The sequence below is a fragment of the Enhydra lutris genome, unplaced genomic scaffold, assembly GCF_002288905.1.
Source record: "Enhydra lutris kenyoni isolate GAN:26980312 unplaced genomic scaffold, ASM228890v2 scaffoldscaffold14, whole genome shotgun sequence".
Classification (NCBI taxonomy): domain Eukaryota; kingdom Metazoa; phylum Chordata; class Mammalia; order Carnivora; family Mustelidae; genus Enhydra; species Enhydra lutris.
The window spans coordinates 16,764,413-16,783,204 of record NW_019154098.1 but is presented as its reverse complement, the minus strand read 5'-3'; the positions used below and the strand labels follow the sequence as shown (position 1 = coordinate 16,783,204).

At 43.6% G+C, this 18,792-nt stretch overlaps 1 protein-coding gene across 1 annotated transcript in view; it reads left to right on the top strand.

The window, feature by feature from the left end:
- The first annotated feature begins 781 nt into the window (after positions 1 to 781).
- LOC111146702 (fer-1 like family member 6) overlaps positions 782 to 18,792 on the top strand; it is a 118,758-nt gene continuing 100,747 nt past the window's right edge. The window contains exons 1-9 of the mRNA XM_022502370.1: positions 782 to 857; positions 4,807 to 4,927; positions 6,210 to 6,264; positions 6,361 to 6,492; positions 9,777 to 9,839; positions 13,747 to 13,825; positions 15,036 to 15,192; positions 16,018 to 16,204; positions 17,877 to 18,069. Of these exons, the coding sequence (XP_022358078.1) occupies positions 782 to 857; positions 4,807 to 4,927; positions 6,210 to 6,264; positions 6,361 to 6,492; positions 9,777 to 9,839; positions 13,747 to 13,825; positions 15,036 to 15,192; positions 16,018 to 16,204; positions 17,877 to 18,069 (1,063 nt within the window). The remainder of the gene's footprint in view (positions 858 to 4,806; positions 4,928 to 6,209; positions 6,265 to 6,360; positions 6,493 to 9,776; positions 9,840 to 13,746; positions 13,826 to 15,035; positions 15,193 to 16,017; positions 16,205 to 17,876; positions 18,070 to 18,792) is intronic.

The window sequence follows — 18,792 nt, the reverse complement described above, 5'->3', positions numbered from 1 at the left end:
TTCTCTCAGGAGCACTGTGCAGAATGCTTCTGTTCTCTGTTAAGACAGAGGAGCAAGCCATTTCCTGGGATAGAAGGAAGCCCCAAGTAGCTTCCATCCACAGCTAATAATGCCAACAATAATAGTAGCTGATATTCTGGGAACACATCATGTGTGTGCTGATCTCTGTACTGGTGGTGGGACCCCAGTGAATCTGTGGGTCTCTTGACCTTGAAATATTCTGGGACCTCGGCTCTGGAGATTGTGTTCACTCTGCTCAGGGTAACCTGCTCAGCCATCCAATTGTTAAAGCCTGGGTTCCTGTGGTCCTGATGCTCAGAGCTGTGTGACCTCAGAAACAACAACTACCCTCTCTGGGCCTTGTCTTCTCATCTATAAGATGGGTAAGAGAGGGTTGCTGTGATGATTAAGTGATGTCATTCACTTGAGTACCTGGTACAGGTAAGTGAGGAGAAACAGCAAAATACCAGCTGGGGCTCTTCATAGTCCCATTTAAGTTCTGGGTGGACCCATGATTTCTGGTGGGGTTTCATGGTTTCTGCAAATGTAGACTTGTCTGAAGACCTTGTTGGGTCACCCTGACACTGGTGTTTTGGTCCCCATCCCCATCCCCAGGGTGGAAGAGAAGGCTGATCAGCTTCCAGGATAACTCAGGGTGTGTGTGCGTGTGTGTGTGTGTGTGTGTGTGTGTGTGTGTGTGTGTGTGTGTGTCCTCAGATGTCTGAATGACTCGAAGTTACCATTACAGTGTTATTTAGTTTTTCTTCTTTTCAGAAAGGGGATGTTTGGGCTCAAGTTGAAGAAGAAGAAGAAGAAAGCAGAGACGGGGCTAATCCTAGCCAATAAGGCTGCCCAAGGTAAGGCTTTTGGGGGTGGGGGAAATGCACTGCCCTGCAGCCTACAGGTCTCATGGAGCTGAGCCCTCCAGGCTTAGAATGGAGCTCTCCCTCCATGGGAGCAAGGTGGGAAGTGTGCTGCCTGCTGGGTCTTCAGGCCCTGCTGGTCTCGCAGGGATGGCATCCATCCCAGGGCTGCTGGTCACCTGGTCACTGAGCCAACTAGGGTGGGTGGACACCTGCTGGGCCACGGAAGAGGACCCCAGGGAGAGGCTGCAGAAAGGTTCAAGCTCCAGTTTCTGTCCTGATTTGCTCTGTGGCCCAGGAATCTCAACACATCTGTGATTCTGAGTTTCTCCCTCTGTGAAGTGGGCACCATGGGGGTTGCCGGGCTGGCCTCACATGCCTTGAAGAGGATCTAGTGAGAATTTAAAAATAAGAGTGAGGACAGCAACTGCTACAGGAGAGGCTTATTTATTGTCTCATTCGACCCTGCCATCATCCTACTAACAGGTGTTGCTATCCTAGGTTTACAAAGAAGGTAGTAGAGATGCAGAGAGAGAAAGTCAAATGTGGGAGCTGCTGAGTTTGCAGGGCACAGTGGAAAACAAAAATGCAAAGCCATTGTTAAGAAATTATGAAGTTTCTGGAGGGCAATGGCAGAGGATTGGGCTAAGTGTGATGAGGTCCTTTAGATCACAGGACCCTGTGTGGCTGCACAAACCTCAGAATCTGCCCTGAGACTGGGAACACAGAGCCACGAAGCAGTGAGTGGGATTGGGAGGTCAGTCCAGGCTGTCTGAGATTGCATCCTCCTAATGGACCATTCGCTTCTTCAAAAGAGCAAATGAATCCCCAAGGTACAGTGTGAAGTGTGCCAGTGGGGCCAGACCCGGCATCAGGTAGACTCACAGGTTTGTTGAGTCAAAAAAGATTAAGCACATTGGATGGGCGGTTCTGTGGTGGTCTCCTAGAGGCTTCTGCCCAGTGCCCCTGACAACAGCCAATGCAAGGCCAGCTTTCTGGACCATTTCCAAACCAAAATGGTGCAGTGGGTCTGCTTTATCTTCACCCCTCTTGCCTCCTTGGGGGGGCCTCCTTCACCCTTCACTGCTGCCCCCTGTGGGTGTCCTGTCGCTTCATGTCCCTCTCCCCCAGCTCACTTCTTTTCCTCACATATAACCTACAATGGAAATCTATGGAAACTCATTCAAACCAAAGTGTTGGTAATAACAATGAAGTCATCCTTGGATGGGATGAGAAGCATTTTAAGTGGGGACAGGGCTTTAAGCTGCTGACTAGGGAGTAGGTGGAAAAGGCTTTTAGGTCTTTTCTGGTATCCTTGAAATTAGGACCCTGCAGTAGGTCCCAGGGCACAAGGTTGAATAAGCCAGTCCCTTACTTTCAGGAGCTTATGAAAAATAATATTTAGGACACATTTAATTAGTCCCTGTTGCTTTTTAGTTGACATGCATCGTTCATGAGTCTAAAACGTAGGTTCCTTTGCATCTGTTTTATAAGAGGTGCAGAGAGGTTAAGTTCTTGCCCAAAGTTGCACAGCTAAGAATTGGAGAAACTGGCTCCCCAGCAGAGGTCAATCTTATACAAGAGCCTGGGTTTTCCTACTCCATGGGTCAGCCTCCAGGTAGCGGCCGCTACTGACTACACTGGGGAGGAAAGAACAAGCTGGTGGGAATTTAGGGAAGGCAACCTGAGCCATTTCAGAGAAGCTGGCTCCCCTGGCTCATTCTAATTAGAGTCTTTAGCCCACAAAGCAAACAGGGCAGAGAGGTACCAGGCCCCTCCTAGAAAGCAAATAGCATTCATGCTGCTGGCCAGGGGCTTGCCCCGTGGGAGACTGATAAAGCAAAGTCCATAGAACTGAGGATACTCTAGTGTCTCGTTTTTTTTTTTTTTTGGCCTGGTCTGGGAAGTTAGGGCTTTTCTGGATGAAGTGTTTGAAGATTCTCCAAGTCAGTGCCTCTCATATCTGTGTATTTGAGGCCTAGAGTGGCTCGGTCTTAATTTCATAAAATTCCAGTGATCCTAACCTATCCATTAATTAGTTACCAATGAAATTATCGAGTCCCTCCCATGATCAGCCATTCTTTCATTTCCTCAACAAATGCTAATGGATGGTCTGCTGAGTGCTGGGTCCTGTGCTAGATTCTGGTATAGAACGGTGCACTTGAGTAGGGTAGAGGGAGGATAGCCCTGTGTAGGACTCTTCTGTTTGCCTTTCTAAATCAATTCTCCACCCTTCTCCAGCTGTTCTGGGTCCCAGGAGGCTGACCTGTATTAATGCAGAAGCCACGTCCCTTTCCAGTGGGATGCCCCAGCAGGAAGACTGAGGAAAGGGGGAGTGTGAGCTTGGATCCAGTGGGTGGATGTGTCCGTAAACTGAACAGTTGTAGGGAAGCTGACTGGGTCTGACTTCTCTCCTTCCAGGTTCTGGTAACTGTTCTCTTGCTTTATTTTTGGGGTCTCCAAGCACAAACAGCTTGGCTGCCTTGAGCCCCAGATAGCTGCACAACTCTTTGTGATTTTCCTGTACACACACCTTTGTAAAAAGTCCTCAAATCATCCTGTTCTGAGGGAGGGGGATGGGCAAGCCTCTTTTATCTACTGAGACCTCAGGAGGTAACAGCATTACAGGTTGAGAAGAGGGCTATAAAGAAAATAGACAGTAGAAATATAACACCTCTGTGAGGTAGGTAACGTTGGCCTTTCCTGGCTTTATAGATGAGGAAAACAGGGCTGAGAAGTTAAGTAACTTGCCCCAAATCATGACCTTAGGAAGTGGCAGAGCTGGGATTTCTACCAAACCTTTAGAGTCAGGGTTTTGAACTACACCATGCAGTCTCTTTGGTTTTTGCCAAAAATTTGGCTAAGAAGTGGTTCTTAATCTTTGCTACACATGAGAATCACCTGGAGAGGTTTTTTTTTTTTAAATGGACATCCAGGTGACATCCCAGATCAACTAAATCAGAAGCCCTCCGTGGGGGAAGAGGCGGTCTGAAGAATATGTTTACTATCCATTCATTTAAATTTTCTAGACACTCATGGATTCATTTCCTGTGGCTGCTGTAACAAATGACCACACACTGGGTGGCTTAAAATAACCCACACTAATTTTCTCATAGTAATGGAGGCAGGAAATTCACAATCAGTATCTTGGGGCCGAAATAAAAATATTGGCAGGGCCCCACCCCCTCGGTAGTGTCTGATTCCTGCCTCTTCCATCTTCCAGTGGCTGTGGTGGTGTCTGGCCCATCTCTGCCTTGTGATCACATTGCATTCTTCTGTTCTCCCTCTGCCTCCTTCTTTTAATGATACATATGATAGCAGCTAGGGCCCACCTGTACAATGAGGGATAATCTCCATTGCAAAATCCTTAACTTAATCAAAGTCCCTTTTTTGAAGTAACATTTACAGGTTCTGGGGACTAGGACTTGAGGTCTTTGGAGTATATAATTCAACCTATGACACCTTTCTACTCAAAATAGGCCCTCAGACAGCAAGAGCAGACTTTCCTGGGTCATTGTTATTAGAAATACAGAGTCTTGGGCTCCACCCCAGACCTACCGAATCAGAATCTACATTTCAAAGCTTCTCAGGTGATTCTTATGCACATTAAATTTTACTGAGGAGGTTCAGAGGGAATAAATGACTTGTCTGAAGGTCCATTGTGGCAAGGTCATGACTTGAAATCACGTCTTTCAATTCAAATCTCGGTTTCTTTTCATAATGCCATGCATATAAATCTACTTTTTTTTTTGGAAACAGAAGATGAATATATAAATTTTCCTTTTTTAGAAAAATTAAGGTATGTGCCTTTCTTTTATGTTAAGTTTCATGCTGCAGGGACTTGTCCACTTTATGGTGATTGTCATAGTGCGGGGACAGTTGAGGCTCAGATCACCACTGTGTATCCTAATAGACAGTTTTCTTCCTTTGTTTGCTTCTCTAGATGGCCAAAGAGAAGCTGAGGCACCACAGGAGGGGCCTTCTCACCAGGAAGGACCGGGAGGAGATATGATTTATGATCATGAATCTGTCATTCCTATTCCTGCAGCTCCTCCAAAGAGAAGGTACAGTGTTGGTGCAGGCAGTCAGCACACATTTGCTGAGCACCTCCGGTGTGCAGGTACCTCTGCAGGTTCTGGGAAAAAGAGAATGATACCTGATCACTGTCTGCAAGGAGCCAAAGGTCTAAGACAGGAAGACAGGGGTCTGTATCTACTTCTTATCCTCTACGGCAGTGCTGGCTTCTTGATTCCAGTCAGCTGTCAGCAGGCCAGGGGCCCAGCTCTATCAACTTCTGGCCTCCAATCCCCTGAGTTAAGGTTTACTGTGCCTCATAATTCAGGAACATCAGCAACAACAGGAGACAGACTCAGAAGCTGTCCCTCACCTGTTCTTTAATACATCAAGGTGTCAGATCTCTTAACTTTGTTGTTGTCCCCAGTGTTTATGCTACCCAACAAAAAGTCAGAACAAACTGGTCTTCTGCATGTGATTTGCTGTTATCAGTTAATAATAATCCCAAACTCAGAGACTTAATACAAAAAGTTAATATTGTTTATGAATCTATGAGTTAGTTGGTTGGTCTTACTGGTTCTAGATAGTTAGGCGTCCATCACTCATGTGTATGTGGCCATTTGGTAACACTGTTGATTTTGGTTGGAGGGTTGGCTAGTGGTAGGCTGATCTGGGATTACTTCACTTGGACCACTGAGCTCTCCTCCATGTGGCATTAGATCCTCTAGCAGGCTAGTCCAAGTTTATTCCAATAGTGGTGATGGCAGGGTTCCAAGATAGGGAAGATGGAGTGGAAGTACACAAAGTCTCTTGAGCCTAGGCTTGGGATTAACAAAAGTCATTTCTGCTGCATTCTGTTGGCCAGTGCAAGTCACAAGTCCAGCCCATGTAAGAATGAGAGACTATAAGGTACAAGGCAAAAGAGCATGGATCCAAGGAATCGAACACTTGGGGCTATCAATGCCTTCAGTTTACCATGTTTGTTTATGTCGATTTCTTACCCATGGTAATTCCTCATACACTCACTTCTATTTCTGCTCAGAATTCTTACTATCAGTAGAACAAATTAGTCATATCATTCACTTGTGGCAATTACTTCATGTGGTAAAGACTATTATTACTAGTTCCAATTTTAGGATGGAGAAACTGAGTCATAGAGAGATTAAGTCACTTGCTCATTTACATTTACTCTTCCAGGGACAGAGAAAGAATATGTAATACAGCATAAATTAAAGTACTTAGATGTACCTGGGAAAATATTATCATGGCTTATGGATCTTAAAGTATGTTCTTACTTAATGAAACAAATATGTTAAAACTTTCTTTTAATAGATCAAAACTGTTGACTAAGATCCATGATGGGGAGGTCAGGTCCCAAAACTATCAAGTAAGTGAATGACTCCTCCTGCCCAGCCTGCCCCAGTTCTTCTTGTGTGAATGAACAGCAAGGTCTAGAGTGCATACATGTTGTTTTGTGTTGTAGATTGCCATCACCATCACTGAGGCCCGCCAGCTGGTGGGTGAGAACATTGATCCAGTTGTGATCATTGAAGTGGGGGAAGAGAAGAAACAAAGCACAGTGAAGGAAGGAACCAACAGTCCATTTTACAATGAAGTAAGTCATGGAGGTGACCAACATCTTCTCCACCACGCTCCTTCTGCTGTCATCTGTAGCAGTGGTAGCTAAATAGAAAAGCTGTGTCCCTCCTCCCTGCTTCCCACCACTCATCTAAGCCCTGGCAATCTCTCTGAGCCTCCTTACAAACAACCCTCTAGAGTCTTACCAAAAAGATGATGAAGGGCACCTGGGTGGCTCAGTGGTTAGGCCTCTGCCTTCGGCTCAGGTCATGATCTCAGGGTCCTGGGATCGAGTCCCACATCGGGTTCTCTGCTCTGCAGGGAGCCTGCTTCCTCCTCTCTCTCTCTGCTTGCCTCTCTGACCACTTGTGATCTCTCTCTGTCAAATAAATTAAAAAAAAAAAAAGAAAAAGAAAAAAAAAGATGATGAAAAGGTGTGGGGAGGAATTCCTGCTGATTTTAAATTCATTGCCCTATTTTCAATATACCCATTTTCTTTTTTTTTTTTTTCTTTTTATTTTTATTTCAATATACCCATTTTCTTATTTCTCATATGCTCACCATCCATTATAAGCTGTGGTTTTATATTAAATAAATGTATTGAGTGCGGTTATAAAGAAGATAAACATCTTTTTCATGAAAGAGACACTAGAAATTTATTTATTAATTTTGAAATAGGCACGTTGCAATGGAAAGTAAAGCAGATGTATTTTTCTAAGGAGTGCAAAAATTGTGATGATCAAAGAGAGGAAAATAATAAAGAGAGACAGAAGTCTCTAAATTCTTTTTTAAATAAAATTTTAAATAAAAATTTTAATTTTAAATAAAATTTTAAATAAAATTTTACAATTTTAAATAAAAAATTACATAGTAAAAAATGGTAAAGGATACAAAGAGTATAAAATGATATATGATGAAAAACATATGTCCCTCTGATCTTTGATCCCTAAGCCGGCATCCCTCCCAACCCATTCTCACCAAACATTTGTGTATCCTTCCAGAGACATCCTAGACATATACAACATGCAAACAAATACTGTAACCAAATGGTAGCATTCTATCCACACTGTCTTGGACCTTGATCTTTTCATAAAACAATGTATCTTAGAGATTAATCTATATCAATACATATAGTTCAAACTCATTTTCCCCTCATTGGTTTAGTTTCCCATTGCATTGATACACCATAATTTACTAAACCAGTCAATTCTCCCATTGATAGATATTAATTTTTTTCAGGTTTGGGCTACTACTTACAATAATATTAATATGGCATAACTGGGGCAAAGAATATGTGTATTAAAATTTTTGATATCACTAAATTGCCCTTCAAAGAGGTAACAACTTACACTCCAACTAATAGTGTACAAGAATGCTTATTTCCCTAAGGCACTTAGACACTGTGAATTATCAAAAAATGCAGAAAACTCTTAATTATTTCCCTAATGGGAGTAATAATTGAAAAGGGAGTCCATAGGAAATGAAATCAACAGAAAATAACCAAATCCCATTTAAGCTGTTAACTCCCTGCTTCGTTATCCATCACTCCTGTCTTTGAGGCTCTTACCGTGAGATTTTTCCTTCCCATCCTACCCTCATCTCCATAACAACTTTTAGCATGGGTGTGACGTGAAAAAATATGTATGAAAATGTTTTAAAACTGCAAAGCTCTACAGATTTGTTAAATGATATAATTAGTATTTTCTTTATGCATACAAGTCTTGGATCTAAATGACACAAAACTGGGCCTGTGTATCATCAGTCGACACTCAAGTAAAAACACAGAAGTTGAACTGAAAACTTTTATTATAGCTTTTGACTCTAATTTTCAAGCCCAAGGCCCACCAGATGTTGAAGGAACCCGTTAATAGGGGCTGGGGAATATTTTCCAGCCAGAAAAATGTGTGTGGCTCAAAGGTCTAGGGAACATGTGTGAGGTAATTGAGTTTGAAATGTGAAACTCAGCAGAAAGCAATAAACACTGGATCTAATTTATTGGTCCAAGGAACTCAGCATTTCACCTATCAGAACGAGGTATTTCATGTGTTTTCCATATAAAAGAAATTCTGAACAACACAACTCTTTACAAGTTTGAACATATATATGAAAAACTTCCTGAAATGTCATGGTATTTTCCCATTTTCTTAAACAGAAGACATTGAATGTAACGTGGCCTGTCCTTAATCTCCAGGGACTGCCATTTTGAAGGCTTTTATTATGATGTATGATGGTATCTTTCGATTTCTACATTTTGGTTTTTCTGCATTGCCCTTTAAAAGCAGGCTGTGAGGAGTTAGTTCTCCCTTTTTGTTTCTGTCCTGTTCATCTCTAAGGTCCTTTCATTATTGCTCCACCTAGAAGCTCAAAACAAACATTCTACAAAGCAACTTCCTGGTTCTGCCTCCCCCACCCCTAGCAGTCCCCAAAAGACACAACCCACAGCAAAACACCACTCCATTGTTCTGTATCTTAGGAGAATATAGCCTCACATTTGGGAGTTACTGGGTAAAGTTCAAATGGAGAAACATCCAGTACTTGAAGCCCTCATGTGATGACTTCTGGAGAAGTAGAGCCATGCTCTCCGGCTCAGCAGTAACCAGCTGTCTGAATCCAGGCATATCTTTTAAATCCTTTGGTCTTCAGTCTCTTATCTGTAGACTATAGAGACTGGCCTAGAGAGTTTCTTCAACTCTAATTTCAATCACTTTCTTAAAATTAGAAGCCCTCCTTGTCCATAATTTCTTCTCATTCTCTTTCTGGTCATTCTTGAGAATGGCCACAAAGATGTTTGAAACTGAAACATGCTGAGAAAATTAGATTTTAACTAGATTCACCCCAAATTAAAACCACACTGTGATATGATTTTCACCCATCATTATTTATAGGTCAAAAAATCAAGAGAATTGATAATATCAAGGGTTGTCAGGGGTATGGAGAAATGGCTTTTTTGTATGCTGCCAATGAGAATGTAAAATGGCTTGGCCCCTTTGGAAAGAAATTTCATATTATCTACTAGATATTTACATGCCCATAAGCCATGACCTGGTAATTGCACATTTTATGTCCGTTTTAAAGGAAAATTCATGTATATCCTGTGCAAAAATGAAGATGACAGCATTTTTTTTTTCCATTTGAAAAAAAAACTGGAAGGAATGTAGGTGACCCTAAATAAGGAATGACCCATTGGTTGATGATGCATCCATGCCACTGAGGACCATGCAGCATTTGGTTAAAATGATAGAAATCTATGACTAGTCCAATAATAAAGTTCTTAGATGCAAGCCTGGAATTTATGGTCAGAATGAACCTTCTGTTTTTTAGTACTTCGTCTTTGATTTCATTGGACCCCAACTGCATCTTTTTGACAAGATCATCAAAATCTCAGTAAGTGTATCATTGGTGATGAAATGGTGGTGGTGGTGGGGGGGTGGGAGAAATTCTAGGTATTAGGAACTCTCTAGAACAGCTCAGCCTGCTTAGAGGTGAATAGGTCTGGGAGGGTGAGTGTGAGATGGTGAGTTCAACACCAACAGGTAGAACATGAAATAACTAGTGTGGAAGAATTTGGGAAGGAAAATCTCCTCAAGGAAACTTGTGCTTCCTGAAAACAAGTTATAAGCCACTCTCAAACCACCATGAATTGAATTGTAGAGTTTACTAATGTGGGAATTTGCAGCATATGCTTCAAATGCCATCTTGACAGATTGCCATTTTGAGTTGATTTATTTCCTTTTATGAGATGAGTTGTTAGTGTTTCTCTCTTGGGATGATATTCTCACTAATGATAATTAATCACACTGCTAACCCCCTCCTTGTTGGTAATGAATAGAGAAGTAGGAAAAGGCATCAGGAAGGAACCAAATATATCAGTAATGCTGATCAGAAATGTGATTTGGAGCAAGTGGTTTCCATTTGGCCTCTTCATAGCTGCCTCTGAGTGTAGACCTTAGGACATGCTCGTGGGGGGTTGTGTCTGCTGCATAGACCCTTTCTCAGCTCCACGGGTGAATTCCTGTCTCCACAGATCATGTCTGAACAGTAGAGACAGAGAAGCTTCTTGGTCTAGCCAGACAACTTATCCAGGTGGCCCACCACATGGAGGACAGGAATGGGATGGGAGAGTGCCCATGCGAAAGTACTAGACCAAAAGAGAGAGAATGGGGGCCAGAAAGGATTGATGCCAACCTCACATCACTCAGTTAAGGGACAGACAGACCAGTGGGTGACAGACTGCATTTATCTCACCAGTCTGGGAAATCACTGCTTCTCCCATGAAGAGGTTAGCATGGCTCTGCATGCCTGAGTGAGGCCAAGTGAGTGGTGGAAGGGTAAGTGCTCTCCTCCTAATGGTTCTGAAAGGACGGACTCCATACTTTATGTGCCAATGCAAGACATGTGGAGAATGAGGAAATGTTTTCCTCAGCAGTGACACCAACTCTAATTAGAATTTTGAAGATGGCAAAACTTGTCTTGGAGACTTCCTTGCTTGTTCTCTATCCACCTATCTCTAGAATATATATTACATTATATTTATTATATTATACTTATTATATATTTTACATTATATATGTACATAATAATATAGATATAACATATATATAGGCCCTGCATTAAGTCTGAGGTAATAGTGGAATTATTATATTCTCTTGATCAGGGGCACTTGAAGATGTGACTCTTGAAGAATGAAAAGTTATCAAGAATCAAAATTCTTAAAAAAAACAAGAGCCTTTATTTATTTATCTAAATTTTCTTAGAGAGAGGGAGAGCACAAGTAGGGAGGGGCAGGGAGAGAGGGAGAGAATCTTAAGTAGATTACACACTCTGGAGCCCATTGTGGAGTTTGATCTCACAACCCTGAGATCATGACCTGAGCTGAAACCAAGAGTCAGATGCTTGACCGAGGAGCCACCCAGCCCAAGCCAGACATTCTTAATTTGAATTTCAGGCCTGATGACAAGTGGTGCAGAAGATATTTCGGGCCCCAGGGCATTGCCTAAAAATTTGTTACATTGCCTAGCTCTGGCAACCACCTGTTTGGGAGATCAGCAGTGTAGCTGGGTCCTGAGGAACTGTCTAGATTTCAGACAAACAATTAATAGCTAGATGTTTATACCATAGCATAGACAAGGGTCATGACTCTCTGTGGGACAGTGGATTTTCAGACTGAGGACCAAAGCTGGTATTGCTTTTTTTCTTTCCCTAACTCGGAAGAAGAGACTACTTTGGGCTCCCCAAATGACTCTTAGGGACAGAGATCAAAGATTTTAAAGGGGGGGTGCGCCTGGGTGGCTCAGAGGGTTAAAGCCTCTGCCTTCAGCTCGGGTCATGATCTCAGGGTCCTGGGATCGAGCCCCACGTCAGGCTCTCTGCGCCACAGGGAGCCTGCTTCCTCCTCTCTCTCTCTCTGCCTGGCCTCTCTGCCTACTGGTGATCTCTGCCTGTCAAATAAATAAATTAAAAAAAAAAGATTTTAAAGGGAAAACTCCCTTTGGAGTAGAGTCTTTAATACAAGTTTTCTGGTAGTCTAAGAGCTAAAAGTCGATGTGCCCCAAATAAATTCAACATGAGAGAAGAAGGGGGCGGATGCATAAGCAGATGCTATTGGGATAGCCAGGCTGTAGCAGACCATGGTGGTGCCAAAGACGATCTTTCCTTGCCAGCGACCCCAGGCATGCAGGGCCCCCAGCACTCTGTGTGTGGAATTCCTTGAAGGAATCCCATGTGTGCCCACAGCGGGGTACCTGGCACTCAGACGGGTGGATGGATTATTTGAGGAGGTCTCCTGTGTTATTTAAAGACCCATGTGGGCTCTTATGTCCCATTATGCCCATAGGGACCCAGACATCTTTGACCTGAGAAGAGAGCATGAGTCAGGCTTATGTTCTTGCTGGGGCCTTTGGGAAGCCACAGTAGCAACTGCAATCACGGGCAGGTTTGGAGTGAGCTTTGTATGTGTGGCCTTAAATAACTCCTCCCCTTGAGCCAAGCTGTCCTTACTTGCCCTCAGTTCTCTTAACTCCCTTGCAAAGTTTGGGCAAGGTAGTAAATGTAGAAAGGGAGACTAGAAGATCTTCATTTCTTCATTTCCTGAAGTCAGTTGAATTTATTTTTGTTAGTTGCCTCCACCAAAAGGAGCTGTTTAGAAACCCCAAAAGTCTTCCATTCACCCATCATTCGATCAGTTAATCATTCATTAACTCATTGAATGTTTACTGAACACCTATTATGAACAAGGCCATGCATGTGGTGGATAGAAGAAAGCAGAAAACTGTTTTTGATTCAAGGAACTCACAGAATGTCATAGAAGGAAGCCCAGAGACCCTCTAGTGTAACACAGCTGGTACGGGAACCCCTGTCACCACCTCTATGACGTGGGGTTTTTGGCGTACTGCTTGGTTAAATCCAGTGATGGATAGTCACTATCTCTAGAAAAGCCCACTCATTGCTGGGAAGTTCTGTTATAAAACCTGTCCTTGTAGTGAGATGTGTCTCTCTTCCTGTGACTTGGGATCCACATGAGGAACCTACTCCCTCTTGTACACAGTGGTATTTCCAAGACTGGAAAATACTTCAGTTACAATCACTCCTCCTCCACAGTTAAAGGTTGAACTACTCCTGCTCCTTCAGCAGTCTCTCATCAGTGTGCCTTCTGAATCCGGTGCCAGCTCTGCTGCTTTCTTTTAGAACTTCCTCATCTTGATAGCCCTGAATTAAATTGTGCTGCTGTCACCAGCCCGGCCCTCCGCTGCTGACTTCTGATCAGATAAAATATTGAGGATGACCCTTCCTTTGTTCTGACTATTGTACATGTCCCAAACTTCTCAGAGCACTATGTGGTGGGTTCTCTGAGTAAGTTGTGAGCGGAGTATGGTGGAAGTTTAGGAGAGAAAAGAGACTTTCAGCTGTGGTGGATAAGGGAAGGCTGCCTGGAGGAGGCAACATTTGTTCTAGGCAGTGAAAGATGGGTAGAGTTTCAGTAGACAGAGATGGGTGTTAAAAGATAGGCTGTACCAGAGCTCACTTTGGTTTAAAAAGATACTTTTCAGAGAGCGAGATTTCTTAGGTATCCTTCAATAGCTGAAAACCTGCTAGGAGGGAGAGATCCAGGTGAGATGCTCTGGATGCCCTTTTCACTTGATGAGCACAAATGTCATTGTGCTCCAGAGAAGAGTGAAGGCCAGATGAGCGTCAAGGTCTAGAATCCTCACTGAGGTGTCATGAACCCATTTCACAGATTGATCTTCAAAGAGAAATCTGTTGCAGCTGGACTCACTGCTCCATCTCTCCTTAGGTCTTTCACCACAAGCTGATAGGCAGCATACTGATCGGCTCCTTCAAAATAGACCTGGGGACTGTGTACAACCAGCCTGGTAAGGAAGCATTGCTTCCCAATCTCTCCCTTACTTATCTCCTAGTTTGCCACACCTGATGGTCAACTCATTCGTGTGCCCATCCGCTGACCCACTCACTCAATTACACAATTGGAACAACCCTGGCCTTTTCCCGCAACATTTACAATCTAGTGACAACATTCTCTTTCATGTTTTCCTCCCCCAACAAACTCTGTCTATAATTCAGAGCTGTGATGATGTACGACACAGGCAGCAAAGGTGGCATAGGAATTACACATATGGACTCTGGAGCCAGATAGCTTGGCTTCAAATTCCACCCTGCTCTTTCCTGGTTGTGCAACTTTGGGCAAATGACTTGACGACTCAGCTTCTTCATCAGAGAAAATGAAGATAAAGTAGTACCTCCTTTCCAGGGTTGTTGGAAGATTAAGTTGATACATAAAGTGCTTCATAAAGAACCTAGCTCAGAGTAATGGCTGTGGCATGCCATATATGGTTTTGCTGTATAATTCTTATTATCTCTGATTTATAGGAAAGTGAAACTCAGAGAAGGCAGGTAATTTGTCCAAGGTCAGGAGCTGATAAGTAAGAAGGCCGTCAACAGATCTAGATCTTCTCATGAGAGGTCCCTTCTCTTCAAAGCAATTCCAACTTGCACGAGTCCAGGGGGCCAGCCTCTGGGTATATCAGAGTGCAGTGGGTGGGGCTAATAAGGCCTGCTGCAGACTGTGGGGAACAGGAACACTTACAACCCACATGAAAGGCACAGTGGCCCCTCAGCTCCCTTACCACCTGCTAACACATGGAACTGTGCATTCTGTATTGGAAGACCTAACAGCTTTTTTTAAAAGATAAGCCAGAGGTCTAGATTTTTTAAGAGCTTTTAAAGCTTGGACTGACAGTGTCCACCAAACAAAAAGATGCATGAGCCCCATTTACAGCCTGTGAAAGAATACGTGAATTCTCTACTCCATTAATGTTCTCCTAGTCTATCCAAGCTAAGAACCTGTCTAGGCAATTGGCACTGGGTGGAAGGCTTTCCAAATACCTGTGGCAGGTTGGAGAAGACAGACAAGAGGGTGGGAACAAAAAGAAATGGGGGAGGAGAGGAGGCAGCATGAGGCTGGGAATACTGGAAAGAGCCGCCACCTGGGGTGTTGGACAGGACTGGCTGCATCAGCGGAGTCCGGCTGTGCAGAGGATCTGAGCTGTCAGGACGCTTTTACAGGTCATCAGTTCTGTGACAAGTGGGCCCTACTCACAGACCCTGGTGACATCAGGACTGGCACGAAGGGGTACCTGAAGTGTGACATCAGCGTGACTGGGAAAGGCGACGTCTTGAAGACCAATCCCAAAACTCCCGATGCTGAGGAGCAAATAGAAAAGTGAGACAAGGGGCGCCTGGGTGGCTCAGTGGGTTAAGCCGCTGCCTTCAGCTCAGGTCATGATCCCAGGTCCTGGGTTCGAGCCCCACATCGGGCTTTCTGCTCAGCGGGGAGCCTGCTTCCTCCTCTCTCTCTGCCTGCCTCTCTGCCTACTTGTGATTTCTCTCTGTCAAATAAATAAATAAAATCTTTAAAAAAAAAAAAAAACATGAGACAAGGCTCATCCAGGGTCATGCAAGAGAAATAATATGTCGCAGGTTCCATCTCTCCTTCCTCCCTCTCCCTCCCTTTCCTTGTGGGCACATGAGAACTGCCAAATTCATGGCTTGCCTACCTGGGATTCTGCTCCATCAGAGGCACCAAGATGCGATTTATCCAAGGTGTCACTAGCCTTTGGGAGGTCAGCTTCTAGGACAAGGACAGCCTGTCTCCCTATAATAACCCAAAATAGATAAGCTGTTCCTCAGCTTATCCTATTTATCTGAATTTGGCTGATTTTTCTTTGAAGGAATTATCATTTCAACCAGCGGTTTGTGAAATGGGAAGACTTAATGTCCTTTTTCAAAGTGAAGAGTGGGACATGGTGTTTATTCTATAATTCAAAGACTCGAAGGAATTAGCATTCATTCTGTTCATACCCTTTGCTGCCATTTACACCACAAAGAAAACTCATTTTAGCGTTGAATCCTGATCTTTTCAGTTTTTTCTCCTACATCAGGGTCCTTCTTTCTGGCTCTAAACTGCTTTTACCTTTTTCTCTTCTTCTAAGTGAGAGTTTTTGTTTGTTTGTTTGTTTTGTTTTTTTGTTTTTTGTTCTCCCTCAAGGAACCTTTTGATCCCTCAAGGGTTTCCATCAGAGAGACCCTGGGCCAGATTCTATGTGAGACTGTACAAAGCAGAGGGGTTGCCCAAAATGAACTCCAGCATCATGGCAAACGTCACAAAAGCATTTGTGGGTGACAACAAGGACCTCGTGGACCCCTTCGTGAAGGTGTCCTTTGCTGGGCAGGTGGTAAGGAATGTCGTCATCACCAACAGCAAACCAGGGCCAAAACTCTGCTCTTTACCTAGGACATTTCTAATCAAATGAAATAAATTAAAATAAAAATTAGGAAGTGCCTTAAGAGAGAAAGCTTGTCACAAAATGTGCTGAGTCACATGGCAGGACAGTGGGTGTGGTGGTGACCCACTCACTGTCCATTTAAGATCATGGAGAGGGGCTATGGGGTATTGCCGATTTAGGACCCAGGCGGATAGACCTCCTTCCTTACCTCTGGCTAATTCTTTGAGCTGTTACTCAGTCCCCAGGCTCCATAACATCGCTACCTGCCTCCCAATCTGCTTCCCAGTCTCCGCAGGTAGTTCTTGTCCTGCATAAGCCTAGACATCTCTGTTCCCTGTTGTTCCCTGCTCAAGAGGCATTGAAAGTACCAGGGCCTGGGCACATGGTCACAGCTTAAACCTGGTTGGCTGGACTTTGAAGCTTTGGCTGACACACATGTTGTCTCTGCCCTCACAGTATTTGCTACTCGAACTCCTCCTCTTGGCAGGGTGAATATTGTAGTATTTTTTACTTGGATCCCGTAAGTCATATAGGACATCATTTCCATTTTCTGACAAGGAAACTGAGGTCCAGAAGAGGGAAGTGATTTGCATGAGGTCCTAATTTTATAAGATACAAACTCAGGGTCTAACTATATCTACTTCATTCCTGGAGATGCATGGAGTAATTAATATTCAAAATGGGCAGGTTGGCCTTTTCCCAGCCCCCTATGATTATGAGAACTTCCTGAGGGCAGGACCCATCAATTACTCTCTTTGTCCCTGAAGCCTGGCATGGTGTCCGGTGCAGAGTAGGATGTTAGTACACAGTATTCCTCCCTTATCTGTGGTTTTGCTTGGCATGGTTTCAGTTACTCATGGCCTACCATGGCCTGAAATTATTAAATGGGAAATTCCAGAAATAAACAATTGATGGGTTTTAAATTGCACACCGTTCCAAATGGCAGGATGAAATCTTGCAATATCCTGCTCCATCCTACCCAGATGTGAATCATCCCTTAATCCAGCAAGTCGGCCCTGACTACAGTTAGTCACTTAGCCACCTGGGTTATCGGGTACACTATGGCGCTATGGCAGTTTCTGTGTTCAAATCACCCTTATTTTACTTAATAATGTCCCCTAGACATAGGAGGAGTGGTCCTGGCAATTCAGATACACTAAAGAGAAGCAGTATTTCCTTTAAGTGAAAAGGTAAAAGTTCTCAGTAAGAAAGGGAAAGAAATTGTACGCTGAGATTGCTAAGATCTATGGTAATATTTATTACAGTATTGTTTTAACTTTTCTGTATTATTGGTGGTAATCTCTTACTGTGCCTTATTCATAAATGTATTTTATCATAGGTATGTATGTATAGGAAGAAAACATAGTATATATAAGGTTCAGCACTATCCGCAGGTTCAGGTATCCGCTAGAATCTTGGGATGCATTCCCTGTGGATAAGGGGGAGGGGCTACTGTAATGTTCCTGGGTGCAACAGATTTCCATGGGTGTTGGGTGGAAGCAGGTTCATTATTTCTGGCAACTTACTTTATATTTCCTGGTTTGAAGAGTTTTCTTCAGTCCATTCAGAGGGCCTCTTTCCTTTCTTTTGATGGCTTACACCTTGCTGGCTTTGTTTTTAGGGGCGAACCTCAGTGCAGAAGAACTGTGCTGATCCTGTGTGGCACGAACAGGTGGTCTTCAAGGAAATGTTTCCTCCTTTGTGTCGGAGGGTGAAAATCCAGGTGTGGGACGAAGGCAGCATGAATGATGTAGCTCTGGCCACCCATTTCATCGACCTGAAGAAAATCTCCAATGAACAGGATGGAGACAAAGGTAAAGCCTCATGTGTCTGACTTGGAAATGGGGTCACAAAACGATTGATTGGAAGCCCTCCTTTTCATAACAAAAGGAGTGGAGCAGGCAGTGCATTAGGCATTTCCATGTTCTGTGTGGTTTGTGCTTTGGGTTGGTTCAGGGCAGTAGCTGAAGGCTGGCTGTGGGAGCCAAAAAGCTTGGTCCTGGTCCCAGGAGTTCCATGAGCATCACAGTGTGTCCTTAGGTAGTCACTCACCATCTCTGGGCCTTAGGTTTCATAAATAAAAAATGAAGAGTTTAGATTACATCAGACATTGATAGACTGTGGTCCACGGGCTACAACCAGCTGGCCAAATACTGTGTATGGCTCACAAGCTAAGAATGGTTTTTACACATTTAAATAGTCCAGAAGATGTTGTGCCCCCAACTCACTGTTAGAAGCACATGACTGTTGCAGGAAGGTGCTGCTGGCTGCACACTCAGAGAGCTAGGGAGGAAATGAGGAGTCCCAGCGAATCCACCGGTCAGGGGAGAGAGCTTTACTCTTTCTTTACCTGCAAAACCTAACTTAGCAGGTGATAACTTTCTAAATATCCCAACAAACCCCTGCCTTCTTAAAATCGCAAGGCAATCTTTCTCTGCGCCACAAATCCGTGTTAATTGGTGAATATATTTATGCATATATATGTGTATGTGTGTACATATAATGTATATACCAAAGGGTTCGCTGAAGCAGAGAAT